This window comes from Neolamprologus multifasciatus, chromosome 5 (assembly GCF_963576455.1).
Source record: "Neolamprologus multifasciatus chromosome 5, fNeoMul1.2, whole genome shotgun sequence".
NCBI classification, from domain to species: Eukaryota; Metazoa; Chordata; class Actinopteri; order Cichliformes; family Cichlidae; genus Neolamprologus; species Neolamprologus multifasciatus.
Window position 1 is genome coordinate 27,127,871 of NC_140443.1, and position 24,683 is coordinate 27,152,553.

Here is a 24,683-nt window from a genome sequence, read left to right on the forward strand (position 1 = left end):
CATGTCCATTTATCCAATTTAACAGCCACTTGTAAGCTCTCGAGGTACTGAATGTGGAAATCCACCTGATTCCTAGTTTGACTGAATAAAATCGAACAATTTGACAAATTAGCTGATGGATGTTTTCTAAGGTCAAAGAAAATGAAACGCTATATCACAAACCTCTCTTTTTCCAAAAGAAAGAGAAGTGGTGTGATATCCTGTACTGTATGTGTTGTACCAGCTGACAGAAAACTCACAGGCCTCACAGACGTAGCTGCAGACTGCAGATTAAAGGTTCTGTAATCTGAAAAATCCCTTCTTTGCTAGGAAACTGTTCTGGGTACGCTTTGGATACATTGCTCATTGCTCGTGTTAGTAATATATAGACAGAAGCAAAATGCATGAAGGTAAATGGCTGACAGGAAGAGGGTTTTGTTTTTTTGTTTTGTTTTGTTTTCCTTACCTTTTAATTTATAGTCTGATCATCTTAGAAAGGCTTCATTACCCCACACAACCCTGAATTAGTGAAGAAGATGGATGGATGTGTGATTGGGCATTAAACTAGTGTTGCTGTAAATGTACAGGCACCTATATTAGTTAGAAAAGCTATTTATAAGCAGTAACACTGATAACAAGTCTAGTAAAGCAATTATTATTAGGACTGACAATAGCTATCATGATGTCACTCATTAGTTTCTGGAGTGTGCATTTATGCTGGAGTATTGGCAGCTGCCATGCTGTTTTTTTGGTGCCAGAAATGACCGTATTTGGATGAGAGGTTGGAGAATTAAGTTGTAATCTAACACTAGTCAGCTTGGTTGGCAAGCTGCATCCTTAAACTGTACAGATGCTCAAATACAGACATGTACTATTTAGTGCTAAGCAACAGACTAAGAAAATATTACAGTTTCACACGGCATTATGAACACAGGCCAAAGATGAAAATGTTGTTAGCATTACTAAGGGGGCAAATTTTTCTGGCTGACTGGCCAGGGGCGGGCAGCTGAAGGGAGTTTTGTTCTCGCAGATTTGCTGGATGAGGATTTGTGGCAGATTTGTGCAGTTTATGCATCAGAGACTGTTTAATAAACTATGGATATAATTTTGAGAGATGTTTGCAGACAGTAAATTTAAAATAACAAATGTTGGAGCCTGGTTTGATTGTCTTCATCTCTTGGTTGGCTTTTCCTGTGCTTGTGAAAGATAGAGGCTCACCATAATCTGATGGATTTTAACCATCATGATGTTTTATTGTGGTGTAAAGTATGTAGTTGATCTATAGTGTCATTCCTCCAGCCATGCTGCTACTGTCGCGGAATAGAATGAGAGTTTTTTGGTAATTAAGAACAGTTATACCAGACTACAATCTAAACACTGTGGTGTAGTTTGTGTTGCTAAATAATTTCTGTGTTAAAAGCTGGACCAGCTTAAATGGAAACAACAGATAAACCACAGACGAGCCTCTCATCTCAGCCGATTAGCGGCCTGTGATTTCACCAGGATCGAGTTGCCCAAACGGACACCCTGGCAGCAGGATCACATGCACAGAAAGTGCCAAACAGAAATTGGAAATCAGAAAGGACAAAAAAGTGTCTCCAAGCATTGGAGTCCAAACAAAGTACTTTATCCAGATAAAACTCAGTCATTTCACTTCCATGGTGCTACATGATTTCTGGAAAGTGCACATTGAAATTATTATTTTTACTGAATACTACAGGCTTATTAATATTTGATCCATTGTATACATTTATGACATAGTTAATCAATGCAGTCCTGTAGTGATATTTTTTTTATGTTGCCAAGGCCAGTGCTGCATCCTTGATGTTTCCTGTTTTGCTAATTAGGTACATTACAACTGGAGCAAACATAGCTGGACTGACATTCACAGGAAGGGAAATCTATTCCCTAAAAGCAGTTACTCTTTTTCTAAAAAATTAGATGTGATGATTAATGGTCCTGTGGCAGCAGAAGGCAGTTTTCCTGCTGCTGGGCCTTGTCCAACGTTCCATTACGCCGAGGAACAGAAATCAGTCAAGTTGAAAGTACTTAATAGTAAGCAACTGTAGTATTTTAATCTAGGACCAGATCAATCATTTTGTAACAGTGTGATCTTGAACTCCTTTCTGGAGCTACGTTTGCACTTCCCTTGGCTCCCTCAGGACACGTGTGTGTCTTTTGTCTCGCTCGTAGCGTATTTCTATTAAACATTATGGAATGACAGCAGGAGGGCTTGGCACACTGGTACATCATTGTAATTGTGAATGTGATTAGCTGATAGAATCAGACTCTGCCACCTGTTCCTGGGGGCTTATATTTACATCAAGAAATGATAAAGTACACCTGTCTTGTATAATTTCCAATGCCATCTATTAGGTTGTTCTCACGGACTAAGCATGCAGGCACAAAACATCTGAGGCACTGTAAACACTGAGGCAGTTGCATCCAATGTGTTCTCGAGTCGGGTGTGAAGCCAGTAAAACAGGCATGCAATATTTTCTTCAACTTTAGCAACGTAATAAAAAAATATTCTCGCTCCCACAGCTTAGAGTCTGCGGTGCTGTGCCTGCTGCATGTCAGCTCGCAGTGCCTGCTATCTGGCACTTCAACACAGGCTGCACGGTGTGCACAAATCCTTATGGCAAAAAAAGCTGTGCAAACATTGGATTCCTGGCTGCCTGATAACGTGCATGTGAGACGCGTCGATGCTCTGACACACAAACAAATCAGCAGCAGAAGTAGACACACAAACACGTAAGCTGAGAGTATATGCGGCTGGTGGAGGGTAAGCAGAGGAGGGAAGAAGATTATAGAGTTAGACTGATTCTCTCTGAGTGACTGTCTGAATAAGAATAAGAAAACCAGCAGTTGAAATAAGGGGAGGGCAGTGTGTGTGTGTTCATGTGTACATAGTCCTTGTGTGTTTGTGTGGATATTTTTTGAGTAAGAGAGGAGGAAGATGGGATAGTGTGGAGTGGAAAAACTGGGACCAGGGGGAAAATGAGAGGGGAGAAGAAAGTAAGACCCTGCTCATCTGCAGATAATGCGATGGTAAAAAGCTGAGCACTACCGTTAGTTTGTTTGTGTGTGTGTGTGTGTGTGTGTGTGTGTGTGTGTGTGTGTTTGGGGGGGGGGGTGCTTGGAGAGAATAGCAGGAGGAATGTGTGCGTGTGCTGAGTGGACTACGAATGTTTTCATAAAAGACTGCAGGGAGACGGTGTTAAGTCTCGTGTAAAAATTGACTAATGTTAACCTTCAAAATGGTGGGTCTCGCTGTATGTTTAAAGCGGCTGACCTCATATACCGAGTGTGTGCTAGTGTATTTTCTTGAATTGGCTAATCAGATGTGAATGAGCGTCTTCTTTGCCCACAGAAATATTCAGAGCTCAGCGAGCCAATATTTGTTCATTTGCAGTAAATCCACAACAAGCTGTACTTTGCCTTTCCAGAGATGGGATAGATATTTTTTTTTGACTGTGATTCAACGACTGGCAGTTGTCGCTTATTTTATTTGGCTTTCCAGAGCTAATTTGCATAACAATATATCATGTATCAGTAAACACACACACCAATGGTGTTATTCTAGACTTGGGGTTTTTGTCACGTGAGTGTGAATGTACAGTCACAGAGGCCATGACTTTGCTTGTGTGATGTTAACACTGTGAGACTCTGTCTCCTTGTGTAGTGTGCTGCTGTACTATTGAATTTGTCACTTGGCTGGTGTGGTGTGTATGTGCATGTTTAACACGTTTAGTACATGTCTGTGACACAGATCTGTGTGTGTGTGTGTGTGTGTGAGGACATTCAGGACTTAGACGACAGACCAGTTGTTTTTTAGGGCATCTTATCTCAAATTATCTTAGAAGTTTGATTTGCTGACCTTGCTGCTGTGTTATTCGAATTTAGTTGAAGTTAAACTTAAGAGCCAGGAATGAAACTTCTTGGAAATGGCTTTGTGATTGTTGTTTTTTAATTGTTTACACATGATTTCTTCTCCAACTTGTTTGCCTGTCCACTTTTTGTCTATTTGAATACATAGTCTTGGTGTCCAGTTGCATCACGTAAAAGCACGACAGCGCTTGAGCTAATCTCTCAGCCTGCGTTTGAGGTGTCTGCACCACACAGTTTCATTATCCGGCCCCGCTTGTTGAGGTAATCCCTCTATCAGGCCAAATACCATCATTATGAACTAATGATGAGCTAAATCCTGACCAGTCCAGCTCCCTTCTTTCCTCGACAGCCTGTTTATGTCCCAGTGAGACAGAGTGTGCCACCCCAATCAAGCTACAGGAATGTGCAGCGTTTATAAAGCATCTACAATTTAAGATTGTAGTACACTGCAATGAAATCCAGCTGTTTTCTCCAGATGTCTCAGCTGAGGAAGCAGCATGAAGAATTTTATATGTTTTTCTGCTGTTTTGTGCATTTTTATGTTTAGGTTTATCACGTTCATCAGTGCTGATAATTACTGGGTCGTTATATTTTACATCCTGTTTTATAGAAACCTCTGTGCATTAAACCCTGACAATCTGTTCTCGCCCTTGTTTACTGTTGAGCGATCATTTTCAGCTGCATTAGTGGTGTGGCTATGAATATTTTGGCGCATTTATGTGTTTGTTTGGTTGGTTGGTTGACCTCTTAGGTCCAGGGTGAAATATCTTCAACTGCTGAATGGATTGTCATGATTTCTTTTGCAGACATTCAAATTTTCCACATGGTGACTCAGTGTGACTTTGGCAATCTCTTGTGTTTCTTGTTACTCCCACAGCAGATTTTCACAACAGCTACTGAACATTTCTGTCAATGCTTCTTTTCCTTTTAATTGAAAGTTAGGCATCACCCAGTCAAAATGTCCAGTATGTGTTTATCATAAAAACAAATGAGATTCTCATCAGATACAGCTGCACTTTGTGCTTAGTCCTGTTTAGTATGCACACATGGAAGATACAGTGGCTTGCAAAAGTATTCGGCCCTCTTGAACTTTCCCACATTTTGTCACATTACAGCCACAAACATGAATCAATTTTATTGGAATTCCACGTGAAAGACCAATACAAAGTGGTGTACACGTGAGAAGTGGAACGAAAATCATACATGATTCCAAACATTTTTTACAAATAAATAACTGAAAAGTGGGGTGTGCGTAATTATTCAGCCCCCTCTGGTCTGAGTGCAGTCAGTTGTCCATAGACATTGCCTGATGAGTGCTAATGACTAAACAGAGTGCACCTGTGTGTAATCTAATGTCAGTACAAATACAGCTGCTCTGTGACGGCCTCAGAGGTTGTCTAAGAGAATACTGGGAGCAACAACACCATGAAGTCCAAAGAACACACCAGACAGGTCAGGGATACAGTTATTGAGAAATTTAAAGCAGGCTTAGGCTACAAAAAGATTTCCCAAGCCTTGAACATCCCACGGAGCACTGTTCAAGCGATCATTCAGAAATGGAAGGAGTATGGCACAACTGTAAACCTACCAAGACAAGGCCGTCCACCTAAACTCACAGACCGAACAAGGAGAGCACTGATCAGAAATGCAGCCAAGAGGCCCATGGTGAGTCTGGATGAGCTGCAGAGATCTACAGCTCAGGTGGGGGAATCTGTCCATAGGACAACTATTAGTCGTGCACTGCACAAAGTTGGCCTTTATGGCAGAGTGGCAAGAAGAAAGCCATTGTTAACAGAAAACCATAAGAAGTCCCGTTTGCAGTTTGCCACAAGCCATGTGGGGGACACAGCAAACATGTGGAAGAAGGTGCTCTGGTCAGATGAGACCAAAATGGAACTTTTTGGCCAAAATGCAAAACGCTATGTGTGGCGCAAAACTAACACTGCACATCACTCTGAACACACCATCCCCACTGTCAAATATGGTGGTGGCAGCATCATGCTCTGGGGGTGCTTCTCTTCAGCAGGGACAGGGAAGCTGGTCAGAGTTGATGGGAAGATGGATGGAGCCAAATACAGGGCAATCTTGGAAGAAAACCTCTTGGAGTCTGCAAAAGACTTGAGACTGGGGCGGAGGTTCACCTTCCAGCAGGACAACAACCCTAAACATAAAGCCAGGGCAACAAGGGAGTAGTTTAAAACAAAACATATCCATGTGTTAGAATGGCCCAGTCAAAGTCCAGATCTAAATCCAATCGAGAATCTGTGGCAAGATCTGAAAACTGCTGTTCACAAACGCTGTCCATCTAATCTGACTGAGCTGGAGCTGTTTTGCAAAGAAGAATGGGCAAAGATTTCAGTCTCTAGATGTGCAAAGCTGGTAGAGACATACCCTAAAAGACTGGCAGCTGTAATTGCAGCAAAAGGTGGTTCTACAAAGTATTGACTGAGGGGGCTGAATAATTACGCACACCCCACTTTGCAGTTATTTATTTGTAAAAAATGTTTGGAATCATGTATGATTTTCGTTTCACTTCTCAAGTGTACACCACTTTGTGTTGGTCTTTCATGTGGAAATGTATAAAATCAAGAAGAATATATACAAAACAATAGAAAGACGCACATTGGAGAGCAAAGTGCTTTAAAGCAGTGCAAAAAGACTTGGTCTGAGTATAGAGTCTGTATATGAGTGGCCAGTGTGATGAGGGTTACACAGACAATGGCTCACACTGGTGAGGTGGGTGGGCAGGGGTGGGGGAATAGTGTTTGTTTACAGCAGAAGGAGCTGTTTGTGAGTCCGGAGGTGTGGGACCCGATTGACCTGAGGCACCGACCAGAGGGCAGCGGGTCAAACAGGTTGTGGGTGCATGGGGTCACCTGTGATGGGCCGGGTTTTCTTGAGACTGGAGGATCTGGCGATGGCCTCTAGAGGTGGTAGAAAGCAGCAGAGGATTTTTTGGGGACGTGTTAATTACCCTCTGTGCAGCCTTCCTGTTCTCAGTTGTGGCCCCTGCGTAACAAACGCCCAAGCAGTAGGAGAGGATGCTCTCCACTGAGGAGCGGGAGAAGGCCAGCAGGAACGTCTGGTCCAGGTTATTCTTCCTCAGGACACGGAGGAAGTGCAGCCACTGTTGGGTCTTCTTTACTGGGGCGTTTGTGTTGTGGATCCAGGTAAGATCAGCGGATATGTGGGTGCCCAGAAACCTGAAGGTAGAAACAGATTCCACCTCTTCTCCATTTATAATGACAGGGGAGTGGACCTGTCTGTGCTTCCTGAAGTCCATTATGAGTTTTTTTGTTTTAAGGACATTCAGCTTCAGGTTATTTTCTACCACCGTATGTGTCACCATGCATACTTGACTACAACATTTGTTGGGTGGGTTGATGTACAGGGCGTACAGTAGGGAGAGGAGAGGTGGGGATTGGTGAGGCCTGATTGAGGCTGGTTGGTGAGGAAATCTTTGATCCAGGTGGCAGGGGGAATCTGAAGGTCCAGTTAGACAGTCTCTGATGTGCTGAGACACTATCCGTTTAAAACACGGATAGTGTCTCAGACGTGAGGGCTATAGGTCTGTAGTCATTGAGGCTGTCTATACCAGCCACATCTGAAAATGCTTTGATTTTTTTTTTAGCATGCCTAGTACCTTTTCTGATTTGTATGGACTATGCCAATATTTCTGTACAGGAAGACAGAGTGATATAAACAGAGGGTACAACTTTCAGTTGTGTGCTTTTACATTTATGTCTCACCAGACTTATATAGCATGTGCAGAGAAGACTTTTAGTGGTCCTCAAGACTCTGATATGCTGCAGCATTGTGTTGAAGTCTGATTAACAGACTGGAGTGGTGGCTCACCTTTTTAACAAAAGGAACTGGAGAGTATGCTCCAAATTTTGGGATCACACTCCTGGGCCTCTCAGGAAGTCTGTGCTGGAGTAATGGAGAGGAGAATCCACTGATAAATTGAATCTCAGATCCAGGAGAAACAATGAGGTTTTGCTCATTGGTCACTGTATCAGCTCTTCACCCTCTCAATGATAATTGAAGGTCTGTGGGAGTTTGCCCAGCCAGTGTACATCGACTTGTATTATTGGATTGGATTGTTTCTCAGGGTAGTCTGTGGGGAGTATGCTGGTAGTATGGGCTATTGAACCTGTTGTTAAAGGCTATTTGGTCCACGAGTGGCTGGGTGTATTTTTATTTGTTCAATAAGGTCGATTGCTATACAATACAGTTCTGAACACTGTAGGTTCTTTACTTGCTGCAAAGAACCTACAAAATGTTAAATGTGGATGCTTCAACAAATTTGTAGCCTGTGAAAACAGAAGATGGCAGATCACTAATTTAATATGTGACTAAATGTAAAGTAAAATGTAAAAGATGGTCACATTCACTCCTTCAGTACCAGACTTATGTCTTGAATAAAGGTCTTAAAAGTGTTGCAGTGTTAACATTTTGATATGAAATGTCATCACTTCATAATTTTCTCCTATTAATCATTTGTGTAAAACTTTGCCATATTAATTGACCTTCATTAATTGTTGAATTATGGCCTGAAATGTGTTTTGTGAGATCACAGTGACCTTTAAATACCCAAATCAAATTTTTTACCCAGAAGTCCAAGTGAGTTGAGGGCATTTTGGACTTGAATGGACTCTAGGCCCAGCTCTTCCTGTACCAGGTACACTGACGTAAATGAAAGTAAAATATAAATTACTAACCAGGTAGTTTGAAGGCAGATTTACGATTTGTTCTACAAATGCCTTTTTTATTCACTGTTTCTGAGTTTGCTGGGTGGAATCTGGACTGGGCTCCCCACCCATAATGACACCAGATTACATAAACAGAAAAATTTTAGAACAAGCCAACTTTGACAAAAACAGGCCTCAAGTGTTTGGTGTAAGGTATGTGGGTGGTCAGAGCACAGTGCCAGCTAGAAAAGTGTTTGCCTGTGTGTTTCTGTAAACTATTGTGGATCCATAGAATTGGGTTGTTTGTGGATGTTTTGTAGGAGCGTGGGAGTGGGAGCACCTCCAGGAGGCCCTGGATGAGAAGCTGAAGAATTCTCTCGCTGTGGCTCAGCTTATAGACCGAATACGATCCCTCATCGGCAGAGAAAGGGTGAGGACAAATTTCGCCATAAAAAAAAAATCTTGTTTAAGGCTCAACTGTGTGTATGACACCGATACTCGTCTGTCCTTAATAAACAGGTTAAATAACTTTAATGTGTTAAATCTGCTCTTTGAATGTATAAACATGTGTTTTGCATTTGCAGACTAAGAGTGCCTTAATTAGTGCGACTTGTTTGGAAACAGCACAGTAATAATGTTGCTATAATTAGAATATTTACATAATTACTGCCTGTAATCACCTCTCGGATACTGTGGGAATTAGCAGAAAGTAAACAAGAGATACCCTCCAAGGAGCAAAAAGCACAACAGAAGAACACATGCACACTAAAATTATTTTAGAAACTGCAGCGTCACGCCTGTAATGTGTAATTGCAGCTGCTCAGAGAGCATGACATGGCTCTATGTTACAAAACAGCAGGCTTTAATATTTAGAGTGGGATAAAGAGATGTGACATGGCTGTGTCTGACAAGCCTTTGGCACCACGCATAGTCTACCAACCCATCTGGCTAGAACTAGGTCTTCTACCTGAGGCGGTGCTGGGATGAGCTGACACACCGAGATGGCTGGGCCACTTTAACGCAATGAGATAGCCTAATGTCTTGTCATGATTTGATCGCATCATCTCCAGCACCTCTGGGTAATCTGACTCTGTGAGACCTGTAGAAATTAATTTCCCATACGTTTTCCATGAGCTTTGATTGATTTATGAAATTTTAAGCCTCTTGATTTTGTTTCTGCCTCCAACTTAAACTGTGTGTGTTGATCTTGCTCTCTGTCTCACTCTCTCACTGTGAAATTATGGAGTTCTTTGCGCTTCAGTTGACTGAGAAAGGTCACATAGTGGAAATGGGATGCTTTGAAGGCACTCTACTGTGGACTGAAATCCATGTGTGCACATACACTTTGCAAAAAGCACAAACACACACACGCATTGACGGATTTTCTTATTCCACCAGTTTCACCCGCTGTGCAGTACAGAATACATGAACGTGTTGATAACAGACAGTTTGGACTGCCGTCTGCTTCTCACTGTGTTCTGTGTTAGCCAGTTCCTCTCATGACATTCTTGGCGTTGCAGTTCGAGCATGTTTGGGTACTGCTAAGCAAGACTGGCAGAGACGCCATTAGTATTCCACAGGGGATGTGGGATAGATGCACAGAATGGCAATTGTGCTGGTAACGAGTACCTGATGTGCAGCAGAGGAATTTCAACTCTCACTGGCCGATTCTTCTGTCTTCCTCTCCAATGTTTGTGTGTTTGTGTGTGTGTGCAGGGCACCAGGGACACACCGAGTGCGAGGGCAGCTCAGCTTGGTCCCCAGACTCTCGTCAACCTCTTCAATTCTCCTCTATACTCTGATGTCATCTTCATGGTGCAAGGTAAGTTCACGTTGATCCTATTAGACACACCCACATTTACAAATGCATGTAACACAGCAGAAGAAGGTCATATTTTATTGCTGTGATTAAATTAGGATCGCCGTCCCTGGCGCGATCATCCATTTGGAGACAAAATAAGATCAAATAGCCCCAGCAATGGGCTCTCTTTCATTCTGGTCGTGTTTCAGCTCAGCAGAATCTCTTTTGCATTCAGCATTTCTCTATGAAATCGAGAAATTTAGAAATAATGCTAAAAAGCCTCTCCTAATCAATATTTATCTCATAAAAATTGCAGCCAGCTTTTCTTGTCCTTGTGCCCTTAAGCTGTGTGCTAAACTTTATGGAGGTCATGGAGAAAATCTGTCTTGTTAATGGTACTTGATGATGAGACCTGTGCCATTGAGAGGTTGTACAATAATTTCCTGTTGATTTAAATGGGCAGTTGTGACCGATCACTCATTAAAAGCCAAAATTACATTTATACTATACACTTCTGCTGTAGTCAGCTTGTGTTCATGGCGGCTATTTAAGTTTTTCATGCCGATGCATCAAGATGAAACATGTTACTCACAAACTCTTCACACTCTTTGGGTGCCGAAACGCTTCATAGAAACTTCAACTTTACATGTTAATTTTTCACACGTGTGATTTAGGGAGTGTGCTGCCAGCCCACCGGGCAGTGTTGGTGGCCCGCTGTGATGTCATGGCCGCCATGTTCAGCGGGAAATATGCAGAGGCTCGTAGCCGAGTGGTGCCCATCCACGGCGTCTCCTCAGACACTTTCCTGTCTTTCCTCGAGTACCTCTACACCGACTCCTGCTGTCCTGGTGAGTTTCCTTCACTTAGTCAGCAGCAGGCATAGCTGCACTGGTATGACCACTGTCTCGTTGCACGCAGTAGGATGAATGATTAAGGAGGCTAAATATGGGAAACTAGCCCTAGATATTGCTTCCTTTTAACGGGGGATTGATTTTTGAAAGAGATGAAAAGTCACAAGTCTGATCAGTGTAATGATAATAGCCCAGCAACAACTGGAAATGGAAATAATCAGCGTTACCAGTCATAAAACACTCAAGAGAGGTATGTCAGCTTCTCCTCTGGGCTCCGCTTGCTCAACACAAACCAAAACTAAAGTGCAGATGACAAGTCCCATCAACCATCTGTGTGACTGCCACATCCTGCCAGTGTTGTTCTCAGGAGGTGCTCTGAGACCAGCACTGAGCTTAAAATTAAATTAGATTTACTGATGACAAAATCAACTCTTGGCATCACTGCTTTTAATGGTGCCAAATCACGGCCCCAGACGTCTTGTTTTTGTTTTCCTGTCGCTATGTGACACGCTGTGTGTTATGTCTTCAAAGTAATTAGTGCTGGTAATTCTCTCTGGTGACGGTGGTGAGCTTTCGGAAAGAATAGACATAAAACACACTGGAGGCACTTCTACAACATTAATGCTGCATTAAGCAGTATTTTTAGAACTTACTCCCTATCATTATCAAAACTTTTTCTTAAATATTGGACCTTTTGCTGTTTCTTCTTCTTTTGTTTGGACAGATCGTATATAAACCTTTTGGAATAAGATATGAATAAACACTCATACATTTTTATTCAAATTCTAAAATGCCTTCGTCACCATATTTATGTGATATTCAGGCTGGCTCTGCTCCATGTTTGCAACTCTCAGCTTCTGGGTCAGTTAAAACAATTTGTAACTTGCATTTATTCTTCTTATTTATGAGTTTTTCTGCCCCCTAATGTTAAAAGATGAGTCGGTGCAGCTGTGAATAAGTGTGTTTGCTGGCGTCTCTAAAGCAGCTTGTATCTAATCTGGACCTTATGAATACAAATTGAGAAAGAATAATGTGCTACGTTCATTGACTAGAAGTATAAAAATGATAACTTTAATGTATAGTTGCAGAGTGATTTACTGCAACACTGACTGTCACCCTCCTTTGTAGCATTATATAACAAAGCTGCTGAATAGACAATGCAAAACTTCAGAATAATCAGCTTTGAATAACAAGCTCTCTGCAGCTCACAATCCCATTATTCTGTGGCGTGAGATCTTTTGGTTAAAAAAATAAATGAAATGATGAAAAAAATTCAACAAGCAGTCCTTATGATCCAGCTTATATCAGGGTATGATAAGCAAGCTTTTTCCAGAGATACAGCTCCAGGTTGAGTCATGGGAACAGGAAATTAAAGACATGAAACGGCTTCAGAGGCTGCAATCGCTGTAGTGTTATGTAAGAGCTCGGCACTCAAGGTCAAATCAAGGTAATTCCACCAGTAGCAGCAACAACAAAAAAAAAGAAAGAAAGAAGAAGGGTGTGAAATCAAAGCTAAAGTACCATCAGAGTATTTCCCTCTGTTAAATAATGTATACTGTACATATGAGGGATGCTGTGTTAATGCTCATTTGGGTGATTGTGCAGTGACATAGAACAAACCCTCTTGTTTTGCTGCTGCTCAGCTGCGTCCTGTCCAGGATGCACGTGGGGGATGAGCACTCACGAGTGAGTGAAGGATGCTGAAGGTGGTGTTTGACATAAACGGCAGGAATCTGTTTGCATCAGGGGTAATTTAATTTGACATTTTGACATTACAGAAAAAGATCGACACCACTTGTTTCGTGCTTGCTGCATGCAAGCATGTAATTTGACAGCACAAAAAGAGCGATGGGTAATTATTTATTTGAGCATTAAGTGATTTGACTTAGGAGCTTTATTTAAATTCACAACCGGCTGAGATTTGATGTTAATATCTGATGATGAAATGTGTACACTGTGGTGCAGTCTGTGTTGCACCAATACAGAAATGGCAAGCTGGAGCGAGTATATAATGGGTTTTAAGGATGTTAAACAAGTTCTGAATTAATACACATTTGTTTGTATTCTTGGGTTGTGATTAAAGAGCTTCATTTAATTGTTTGTCGATATCTTGCCTTTAAAATTTCCCATTATGATTATTTATTACTCTTTTTGTTGTAGCCCCCTCCCGTTTTTGCAGTCATCTCTTTATACATGCAGCAGTCACAAAGCAACTTTCTCATTATTTTGAGGTACCTATGGCCGACCCTTAAAGTAATTTGACTCTTTAATCCAGCTAGTCGCCAACCTTGTGTACAGCTCGGCAGGTAGGACAGCCGCATACTTCTCAGAAATGTGGCTTACGTGCTAAGAGCTCAACAAAAAAGGGAGGGGAACAGGTTTCAGATTGTCCGATCCATCGACTGTATGTGTCTAAGCTTTTTTTAATCACTTTGCCAGTGCTTGGCTAACATTTGCACATTGCAAAACAATGTGAGAACAAACTCATGTCAGAGGAGTTTTCACATGCAATCCTTTGTCTACTCTGTTTCTACACTGTGTTCATAATTAAAGGGGAAAAAAACAGTTGGAATGACAGTTGATTTAAAAAAAATCAGATCTATAAGTGCAACAAGTATTTGCATGGATGTGAATGAAATCCATCTGTAGAACTAAAACAATAAAAGTGTGGTCTTTAAAATGAAATCAGTCTTATGAAAGATCCTAAAATGCTTTGAGAGAAATGACAGAAACAGCAGAGCTGAGTGATCATTTTTGTGCTGTGTGCAGTTTTACTGTTTTACTGTTTTGGGAGCAGCTGAGCATTCAACCATATCACTCCTGTCTGTGCTGTGGAAATGCAAACCAAACCATGTCAAATAATGTTGAGTTTAAATTCTGCTGGAAGTGGTTTGAACTGATAGCACTTATGTGTTAAAATCTGCTCTTCAGATTCTAATTGTGTGTAAAATAGACCCAAATCTGTTTTATTGTGACGGTGTTTGATTGATTTAAGCTCACTGTGGTGCTTTACCTGAATGATTTTTGGAACAGGAAGGATAAGAAAACATTTCAGCTTCAGGGAGAATATGTCCAGCTATTGCATACATCTAGAACAAAGTCGGATTTACATTGGTTCAATATACGTATAATGCTTTCACAGTATTTAATGTATACAATAACTAGTAGTGGTGGGAATCACCAGACACCCCACAATACTATATTTTGACAATATATCAGTGTGATACCTAACATTTTATGATTTATTGATTAGTGCAGTAAAACATATTGCGACTTCTCACCCGTTTCCAGCTATAAAATCTGTCCTCAAAGTTAAAAGTTATCTCACTTCAGTTTTATTCTGCAAAATGAGATTGCCAAGCAAACAAACACTGGCACTAAAACCTGCCATAAATGTTGCTATGAGACTGAGTCAGTCTGCAATCAATCTGGTATCAGCCTGTGATTGATACATGCAATCTGTTTCTGATAATACAGCAGTTAACTGTGATAAATTGTAAAAATGTCACATATTTCTTGCTGTCTACACAGACAGATATTCACATTAAACTATTAAATTTGCACTCGTCAGACTTCCTGTTCTATAAGAAGATAACCAGAATACAACTAGCTGGCAGCCAGCTAAGACAAGAGTTGGGTTGTGCTCAATGATGACAACTTATTCAGACTGATGGCAACATGTTGGTAATCTGTCTCAGTTTATAAATTACACAGAAAATATCTGCAAGCTTTCCACAGTCTCTCTGAGAGTGACTGCAGTCACTCCAAGTCAGACTGTGACTGTTTGCAGAAAGCTTGTTTCCTGTCAAGAAATCACCTTGTGATCAAAAGTAGTTGTGAGTGTGCAACACCCTCAGGATCTCGACAACAATTTAGTCCCTGCAAGTTACAGCTGGTATGTGAATTCAATACAATCAATTTTGTCGATGCTAGGACGTCCCTGTCCTAATTTTAACTGACTGAGCCATTACCTTGCTCTTAATTAGGAGGTAGCTTTGTCAAGCTAAGTGTGTCCATTGTTGGATGGTTTTTTTTAGTTAAACCAATCTGATCTAAGTTTTCTCAGGATGGTGGTGCATAACATGAGCCCTTTTGTAGTATTTTAATTTATATAATAATATGTCAAGATTTGGTGCCCATGTATTGATATTTCTCACCCTGTGGCAAATGGGATAAGCTCCAGCCCCCTGCAACCCTGAATTGGATAAGTGGAAGAAAATGGATATCAATATTTTATTGCCATGCAAAATATTGCAATGCTATGCTGTATTGATTTTTTTTTCTTTGCTCTAGTAAGCAGCATATCAGACAGTGCTGTGTGTTTGTGTGTCCAGCCAGTGTGCTTCAGGCCATGGCTGTGCTGGTTTGTGCCGAGATGTACCAAGTGAAACGACTGCAGCATCTGTGTGAGGTCTGCGTATGTGCTTACCTTCAGAGCATGCCCAGTAGAGAGCTGGCATCAACAGGCATCAGTGTAGTTCGACTACTCCGCAGGGCAAAGGTGAGTGAGTATCAAAGTATCCAGTGCAATATTTTCTTGTTGAAACATAGTCTGTTAATCAGCAGCTGCCTTAGGCTCCATCTCAAGCAGATGCTCATACAATTTCATTTAGACCTGCATTTCATATAGTGTCTCTATTGATTTCCAGTGCCACAATGCAGAGCAGCTCTATATCTGGCTCCTCCACTTCATCGCCAACAACTACCTAATCTTCAGTCATAAACCTGACTTCCTGGAGCTCTCAGGTCAGTGTGCAATTTTAAAGGGATAACTGTTCTAAACACTATTACAGGTATCACCTGCGAATAAGGGAGCAGCCTTTACAGTGTTGAAACTACCCTGTGATTAAGCGTTTTGAAATAAACAGTGAAGGTTTTAATTATAAATAGAGAGATTTAAGCGAAATGAATGGCTACTTTGACCACGTGCTACTCCTAATACCTAAAGTGTAGCTTGTAATCGTCACATGCTGCCCTGCAGTGCAATTAATGTGTCCTAACTCAACAACAATCTACTGATTAAAAAGAGAAACTGCTTTACTATAGGCAAGTTATTTACATTACTATAAATAATCACACTGAAATACATACATATACACATTTGCATACATGTAATGTATCTAGACCTATTGTTTTTAAACAATGGTTTTCCTTTATACATATAAACAAAAAGAGAAGAAAAGGATTACAGATGATCTGTACATTCGGGATAATTGGCCACAGCCGCTTAAGGCTGTGAAATATAACAGAAAAGAAAAAAAGTGAAAGACAGAAAAAGAAATAAAGAAAAACACAAGTATTTCTTCAGATAACATAGTCCCTGCAAAATAATCCCATTTGTTGTTGTTTTTTGAGTCAGGGCTCCGTCTAAAACTACATGAGGTATAATCAAAGTGCTCATCAGTTATGTGTGAATTGAAATTGAACCACACTGAACATCCACTTGTTCTTAGATAATAAAATTAAAATCAATAACTTACTTTTTTTTTGAGAATCAAGCATGGTCCTGGAAACCTGTGGAAACCTCCCATACAGCATCATAAAGCACCGTGTTTGTAAATTAGATTGTGACCTGTCAGACCTTTAAATAGTGACTCCTCATACTAGGTTTAGTACTATAACTTTACCCTTATATTATATTTAATACTTAATGTTTATGCATATTACTGACCACATCAAAGTAGATAAAGACAACATCAACAGCAAAATGGTGTAGCAATCCCACTTTTTTATTGTCATCATAGGTCATACAAATATCAGCCTCCTTAAAGGCCATTGGACGGATATTACAGGGCAACAGCAAGATTACAAAAACAAAAGCCCAATAAGTTCATATTCCATATGTGTCTGAGTATTGGTCAAGCATGATAAATCTTCCTCTAACATTTTAAGAACAAAAACATCCAGTAGAGTACAAATTAGTATAACATGCGATTGTGTTTATGTGTCCAGATGAGGAGCGCGAGCAGGTGGAGAGGCTACGATGGCCGTCCAGAGGCTACCTGCAAGAGCTCAGTGAGTACCAGCAGCGACGCCGCAAACTCCGCAAGTCCCGCTGCCTTGTCATGTGACCAAATCTGGACGCCAAAACCATCTGTGGGGAAGAGCAAAGGAAGACGATGACAAAAGAAAAGAAAGGATTCCAGTGCACATCGACGTGTGGGAAAACTGACAGAAGACATGTTTTTTTCTTTTTATCCTGCTGCATGAAGGGCTGATCGAGAGACAACGATGCAGAGGAAGAAAAGGAAAGACTTGTTAAACTGCTGCGACGCACCTCTCCTCCCTCAGTGGACTGACTGGCGCATCCTAATATGACTATTCCTTCGAGGGCAATAATAAAAAAACTGATCCATAAAACCCAATAAGACTTTAATATGACTGGCCACTGGCCGAATCTCTGTGAAAGATCGCATTTCTAATGGCGTGCAAAGCTGTGGATTTCAATATTGACCACACAAAATGGCTTCAGTATAATTACTGATATATCAAATGACCACACATCTGTCAGGAAAACAACCAGGATCATGTGCAAACTATTTCAAACTACATTAACGGGTAATGTGACTTCAGGTTGATTAAACAAGAAGATCTCCTCAACACTCAATAGCTTCTGTGTGTCTTCTGTAGGATTGACGCAGGACCTCTCTGTCATAGATGAAACCCTTGATCACTCATGATGCATCCCATCTGATCTAAAGATTGTGAACTTGTGAAAACAGTTTCTCAAAGTGCCCGTATATAGCTCATTTACAGGCTCGCAGTTTTATTTTGAGGCTCCTCAAGAATAGGTTTTCATACTTTATTGTTCCACAACATGAAAGCATGCAGCACATTTCTGAAACGCTCCCCTTTTTCTGTTCATGGCTCCTGTCTCTTTAATGCCCCTGGGTGAAAAACCCAGTTTCTGATTGGCCCAATGAAAAGCCTTCTAAGATCTAACAGTTACCAAAAAGTCATGGGAAATATTACTTTGTGTTTTATTTTTTGCAGCAACGTTCATTTTATTCTGTTCAACTCGTTACTCTTCAGTTTGTGTAAATAATGTTAAACAGTGAGCTAGCTATCACCAGTAAGTCATGTGACTGAAGTACGGGTCTCCCGTTCAGTCACATGACCAAGAGATGGCCTATCAGAGTTACCTTTTCACTCATTCACTCAGTCCTTGTGTGTCATTAAACTCTGGTTCGTTCACTGTAGGTGTCCAAGTCAGCTTCCAGCAGATTTGCTCAATAACTCCACTTTTCACTGGCCACAGCAATTTAGTAAACACACCTGGGAAGGGAGGGAAGCTAACCTTTGCGTACAACATCTCTATAACAAAAGCTCAGTGTTTATTTAATTTATTTTCCATTCAATCCAGAGCCTTTTAAAAGTCTCTGGGGTTATTTTTTACTGTTTTCATGTCACCTTTTGTGCTAAATTACATCCTAAAATTTCCTGACAATACAGATGAAAGATTCCACCCAGTGCCCTAATCTTAAACAATCCAGATCTGCACCAAACATCATTCTTTCTTTGGCTCTGCTTCACCTCTCCCCAGGTTTAAGAAACTGGGTGAGGTTGTTTTTTGAGTGAGTCAGTTAAACAGCACTGAAATAATAAATTATTGACTCTAGGGTAAACAAATGGTCACGATGCAAGTCATCCACAATTGCTGCTGTTAGCAGCGTCATATGTATTTTCATGTGTAAGCAAATGAGCAGGACAGGTTTAATTACAACACTTTAGTCAATCCTTTCACATCGATGACACAGCCTCAAACTGTCTTGCAACCAGACTGATTTTTATAACCACACAGTAGAGTACATAGGTGTCAAATGAAGCAGTTACACTATCATGGAGAAAAGGCTTCACATTTAAGCATCTAGCCTGTAATTAATATCTGTAAACCAAATCAGCAACAGTAATAACATTTTTCTTTCAAAACTCCTTTTTAAAATCTACTGAGGCGGACTTTTACACGCTTTCCTTTGCGGGTTAATGAGAAAACATGCTTTTCTGTTTGCAATAATAAATAACGACCTGTCGCTGTCACAAAAAGGCAAAAGTTTTTTGCTGCAGTTATAGTGGTGGTATGGTATGAAGATGCTGAAAAAAAGAAGAAAAAAAAAAGAGCACCATATTATGAACATAAGTTAGTATAGTAAAAATCTCAAAGCCTCTGGGTGAATACGAAATATTTATTTTATCTATTTTTTTTTTAATTTAAGATGTTTTTTAATCATAAAGAGATTATGATTTATTGGTGCTCAATTATTTTTGTAAACTATACCGTATGTGGACATGATTTTTGTTTTTTTAACATTTGGAGTCGAGACAAACAGGGTGGCACTACTTTCCAGTCTAATGTTTCACGGCTGTTTACTCGATTTTAAAAAAAGGGGGAAATGGAACATTACAGCTCAATTTGTTAAATAAACCTTCACCTACGCAAGGGTAAAAGCGATCAGTAGTGACAGCTAGCAGATGGTTTTTTTTTTTTTTTAAAAATCTGTGGATCACAGTCAATCAGGAAGTGGCGTGTAATGCTTTCATATTCTATTTCTGCAGTATTAACAGAAATTCTGTGTATATAGTACAAGCAAGCTCCCACTGTCAAGTTTTGACAGTGTGCAGTTGGTATCTTTAACCAGCTGCTGCACAAATTCCACTAAATTCTGTGTGTAAATATCCTCAAATACATCTTGATCTGCTAATAAACAGGAATGCAGCGATTTATTGATTGATAGTCGCCTTGTAGATATACATTGGCCTATTGCCAAAAAAGATGACATTCACCAATAACATTGGCGAATGTCTTCGCTCACAAGAGTTTGCCGTTATCATCTCTGGGATCCACTTTCATAAATACGTATGACTGAATTTGTGCTCACTGCGAGATAGTGTGATGAAAGGCTTATTTATTTATTTTTGTCCTATCACAATAATAAATCAAACTAACTACGATCAGAAATCAACCAAATTGTTATTTTAAACATTGGCAAAGACCCAGAACGTTACAATCCTGGTGGTGCATCCCTACTAATACGAATCAGCAAACAGCAAGTGAAACTGGACTGTGAAACAAAGTGTATCCCAGTGCTGCATCCACACCTAGTGTGGAGACACATGGCTCCTCTGGGCATGTGCTGTACAGACTGTAGAATACATGGCGTCTGACTTTAAATAAAGACATGTTTTAACATACCACTGCCTCCATCACTGTCTTCACTAGCAAGTTACTGCTTATATGTTATTGTTGTTTTTTTCTTTCCCTGGAATTATGCATTTTACACTAATAATTTCTTATCAGCGTATGTTTTCTCCTGAATAAGTGGAACGATCTTAATGAAATGTTGCATAAATATTAGAGTGATGTGATTGCAAACAGCTGTATGGTGTATACAAATATTTTATACAAATCCCACAATCATATATTTGTACATTTTGAGAGTTCAACTGAGTGCCAAATGAAGACGTGCGCAGGTTTGCTAGTACCTATTAATACCAATTTCCAAACCTAGTGGCAAGCTAAACCCTGATGGGCCACAGGTATATACAAAAAAAGAGAAAATCACCCAGCTGTACTGTCTGCCTTTATATTTGTGAAAGAATAGATTACTCTAAAGAGCTCTCTGAATTCAAGTGTGGTAACAGGAGGCCACTGTTGTAACAAGTCAGTTTGTGAAATTTCTTGAATCCTAAATATTCCACCAATAATCCCACTCATTACCCGCAGAGCTCCAAACACCAAAAGTTATTAATATCAGCACAGAAACTGTGTGCTGGGAGCTTCCTGGCATCAGTTTCCAGCAGATCCAGTAACAGCTTTTATAAAATATGTACAAACTATACAACTTTATTTTTTTAATAACACAAAATGTGATTTGTAAACATCACCACTTTTTTTGTTGTCAAATAATATTTTCCTTTAGTATTCTTAACTTACACTTTCTAAGCGGTTGTTATTATTTTGAGCATTAGTAACAGGGTGTGTGCTGTAGGTGAAGGAAAGCTACATTCTCAGAGTCCATGCCATACCTGGAGATCTTCAGGTGAATCACTGCAGGGCCCCAATGGATTTCAACTTGCCCTCCAGTTTGCCACTCTTCTGGAGGGCTGCCACATCACTGCCACCACCAATGCACTCCTCACCGATGAACACTCGTGGGACCTGAACCAATACAAGAAAAAAGGAAGAAATTCCCTTTCAGCTTCATGCACGGGGTCAGTGATCTGTGAAACGTGCATGAATATCGGAATATCTGTGGTACTGTTGGTCTGCCACGGCTTCTGCATCAAAGGCAGCATGCATGAGCAGCAAAATCTGATAACGCATTTTATCTCGTCACAATCAAAATCAGCACAGGGAGCTTCTCTCATGTTACAAACGCTTGATTTTCTCAGTTTAAGTGAGAGATGGGGGTGAAGTCGGGTGACTATGAAGCTTGTGACAGTCAGAACTTCCCCGAAGGGACCCAACCCCAGACTTCTGGGGTTGGCTTCTCCTGTTTGTCTCATTACATACTCCCTCGTGTTACTGCCACCAATCATATGCTAGAACACTTCTCGAGTAGTTACTTCTACCACAGTACATTTGCTTTTTGCATAAACAAACACAGATAATAAAAAAGCAGAACAGATTCAAAATAATACTTTAAGGACAAAAAACTGAAAGTAGCTGGCGTGTGTTGGATTTGAAGAATGTAGTAATCAGGAGGTGAAGTTCCTTCTTGAAATTGTGATTCATGTAATAATGGTGATTTCCAGATTATCAAATGGGCATTCTTACTTGGGGTCTGATCTACTGGGATTTTCCTGAACAACCATCTGTAGGGTTTATAAAAAATGGTTTGAAAAAGAGAAAATATCCAGTGACTAGTAGGAAGGCAACAGTAACTTGTTAGAGGTATGCAGAAGAGCATCTCTTAACGCACAACATGCTGAACCTTGAAAGCAGGCAGGCTGCAGCAGCAGAAGAGCACACTTGGTCACTCCTGACAGGAAAATGAGGCTACAAGCCTGACAGCCCAAAACAGATGTTTGGAAAAACGTTGCCTGGTCTGATGAGTCTCAAAATGACCACAATGTACCATCATCTGTTGGCTGCTTCAAACATGACTCAGCAGCTACTGTGTAATGTCATCTTTTCAAAATGGACCAAAATCTTTGAGGAACATTTCCTGCACTCACTGGACATTTTATCTACCTTAATCCTATATGGAAAATCTGTATCTGCTTTATTTTCCATTTAATATCGGATGCTTTAAGGCCACGATGCTTACATTTCATTTCCCACAAATACGTAAAAGTCTTCTTTAAATTTTGTGTCAGTGCCTTGAAGATACCACTACATTAACACTGAATTTATGGGTGTGTGTATTAAAGTAAAGCTCTTGCCCTGCTTGAGACGGAGAGGCTGTATGCTTACCGTACGGGCTCCAGTAAGTTCCAGGAAGTAGTCCTGCATACTGTCCATTTCGCTGTGGTTACTTATATCAACGCACTCATAATGTCCCGGCTTGAACTTGTATTTCTCCAAAACCTCTTGAGCCATTGTACAGTAAGGACAGGTGGGTTTCAGAAACACCACCACTTTGTCGCCCTTAATTTTCGCCTGGACAAACTGCTGCGCCATTTTAAGTTTCTTGGTAAATTGACGAGGAGGTGAGGAGTTCCCTACTTCTTTCCTTTTTTTTCTTTCCAGATTAATTTTTTCAATGCAGAAGAAGAAACGTGATCTCTTTGTTTTCAACAGTCATTGGTTAAGTCAATCATTCCAAGTCACGCCCTCCTTCTTAAAGAGACAGCGCACAGATTGGGCACGAACCGGACAGCCACAAGAGTAAAACCACTGAGTAGGGAAGTGGTTGTTGGTCATCTGACACAAATCTAAACACTACTGCAGACCAGTAGACAACGTAAGATGCACGTTGCTTGAAAAAGTAGAGCCAGTTCAAAAGTATCTTAAACCTGCATTATGTTTAACGGGCAGCAGGGGGCGACTCCGCTGGAGTTTGTAGGCTCAAGTGGTAGTTTCAGACTGCACTGAAGGCAGGTGTGCCCATTTATTCTGTAAGCATCCAGTGTCCTCCCTGAGGTTTCATAATCGGGCCACAAACCAATAGATGACATCGCTGCTGCTATTGACAAAGGAACAGCGATTTTCATCTCTGGCTCTCTTCCACAGTGCGTCTTCCTCCTCTCACTGCCAACCAGCTGCAACAGGAGACTGTCCCTCCCTGATCCTGGTTGTGCCTGAGGTTTCTTCTTGTTAAAAGTGAGTTTTTCCTTTCCGCTGTTGCCAAGTGCTTACTCACAGGGAGCATCTGATTGTTACTGTAGGGTCTTTACCGTAGTATAAAACACCTCGAGACGAATGTTGTTGTGATTCGACACTATATAAATAAAACTGAATTGAATGTTTTATACTATCTATGTGTAGACTGCATTAGAGCATGGGCACCCACAGACAGCTGCATCAATTCACAGAAGCACCAAGTTCAAGTTGTAGGAATTTTTTTAGGGCTCTTCCCCCAAGTCTCATGTAGCCCAGATGAAAAAAACAACATTTACACCAATGATAGAGAAGAAAGAGTATTTATTCTCTTTATTTTAACTGTCCACACCAACAAAGTGTCATATTTCCTATGACCATTGAATGCACCTCTCAGTTCACCCCACGTGAGGGCAACTAGCTCAGCAACCAATCAGAGCCTACCCAGGCCCCATTGACCCTGTCAGCCAGGAAGTGAGGTGAAGGTGCATGGAGTTCCCGGGTTTTTTCTCATCTCAGCAAGAGGAGTGGAGGCATCTGCTACTCAAATCGAGAAATCCACAGACAAAAGAGAGAGAAAAACTCAGGATTGAGAGGAAAGGAAGCCAGCATACTTACCTGCTGGAAATCCGGAGTCGAGTGGCTGGATGAAGGAGAGAAGCAACGTCGGTAAGACAAGTGTTATTCCGAAGGAAAAAAAAGTTGTAGAGACTTACCGTCGTGATCACGCTAATGCTAGCTCGGTGTCTCACAGGCTAACCACTCACCTTTCATCCGGAGAGCTGCTGCAATTCCGACACTAGTGTGTGTTGGGCTTTTGTGAAACAGAGCAACGGTGAGCAACATGTTCTTAGCCGCTCTAAAGCTAATTTTTGGCAGTTCACTGTGAGTTTAAAGTAACCTAGAGGGTAATTTTTAGTGCATTCTCTCTCACGAATGGGCCTATAGTGTGGAGAAATTAAGCACACTGCTTTAATACCTCTGAACTGAACTCACATGTATATTTTGTTGCTTATTTGCACATAGTTCTGAATTTGTTATGGTGTATTGTATTTTGAATGTCAATGGTTACTTACCATAAGTATTGTTTAATTAATGTTTACATGAATAGAGACATATTTGAGCAACTTAGATGTTTAGTTCTCATATTTGACATATTTGAAAATTGAATGTTGTACAACAGAACTGTGAGATTTGATAAGATTTAAGAT

At 40.7% G+C, this 24,683-nt stretch overlaps 2 protein-coding genes across 2 annotated transcripts in view; one reads left to right on the forward strand and one right to left on the reverse strand.

The window, feature by feature from the left end:
* rhobtb3 (Rho related BTB domain containing 3) overlaps positions 1–20,402 on the forward strand; it is a 29,935-nt gene extending 9,533 nt beyond the window's left edge. The window contains exons 8-13 of the mRNA XM_085160590.1: positions 8,882–8,991; positions 10,278–10,383; positions 11,037–11,210; positions 15,548–15,714; positions 15,863–15,959; positions 17,166–20,402. Coding sequence (XP_085016716.1) covers positions 8,882–8,991; positions 10,278–10,383; positions 11,037–11,210; positions 15,548–15,714; positions 15,863–15,959; positions 17,166–17,284 — 773 coding nt within the window. The 3' untranslated portion in view covers positions 17,285–20,402. The remainder of the gene's footprint in view (positions 1–8,881; positions 8,992–10,277; positions 10,384–11,036; positions 11,211–15,547; positions 15,715–15,862; positions 15,960–17,165) is intronic.
* glrx (glutaredoxin (thioltransferase)) lies at positions 16,922–22,945 on the reverse strand. The gene is made up of 3 exons (XM_085160631.1): positions 22,627–22,945; positions 21,237–21,369; positions 16,922–17,307 (listed from the first exon to the last, which is right to left on the reverse strand). Exons 1-2 carry the CDS (start codon positions 22,831–22,833, stop codon positions 21,256–21,258), a joined length of 321 nt encoding a protein of 106 aa, XP_085016757.1. The 5' UTR covers positions 22,834–22,945; the 3' UTR covers positions 16,922–17,307; positions 21,237–21,255.
* Between the last annotated feature and the right edge of the window lie 1,738 nt (positions 22,946–24,683).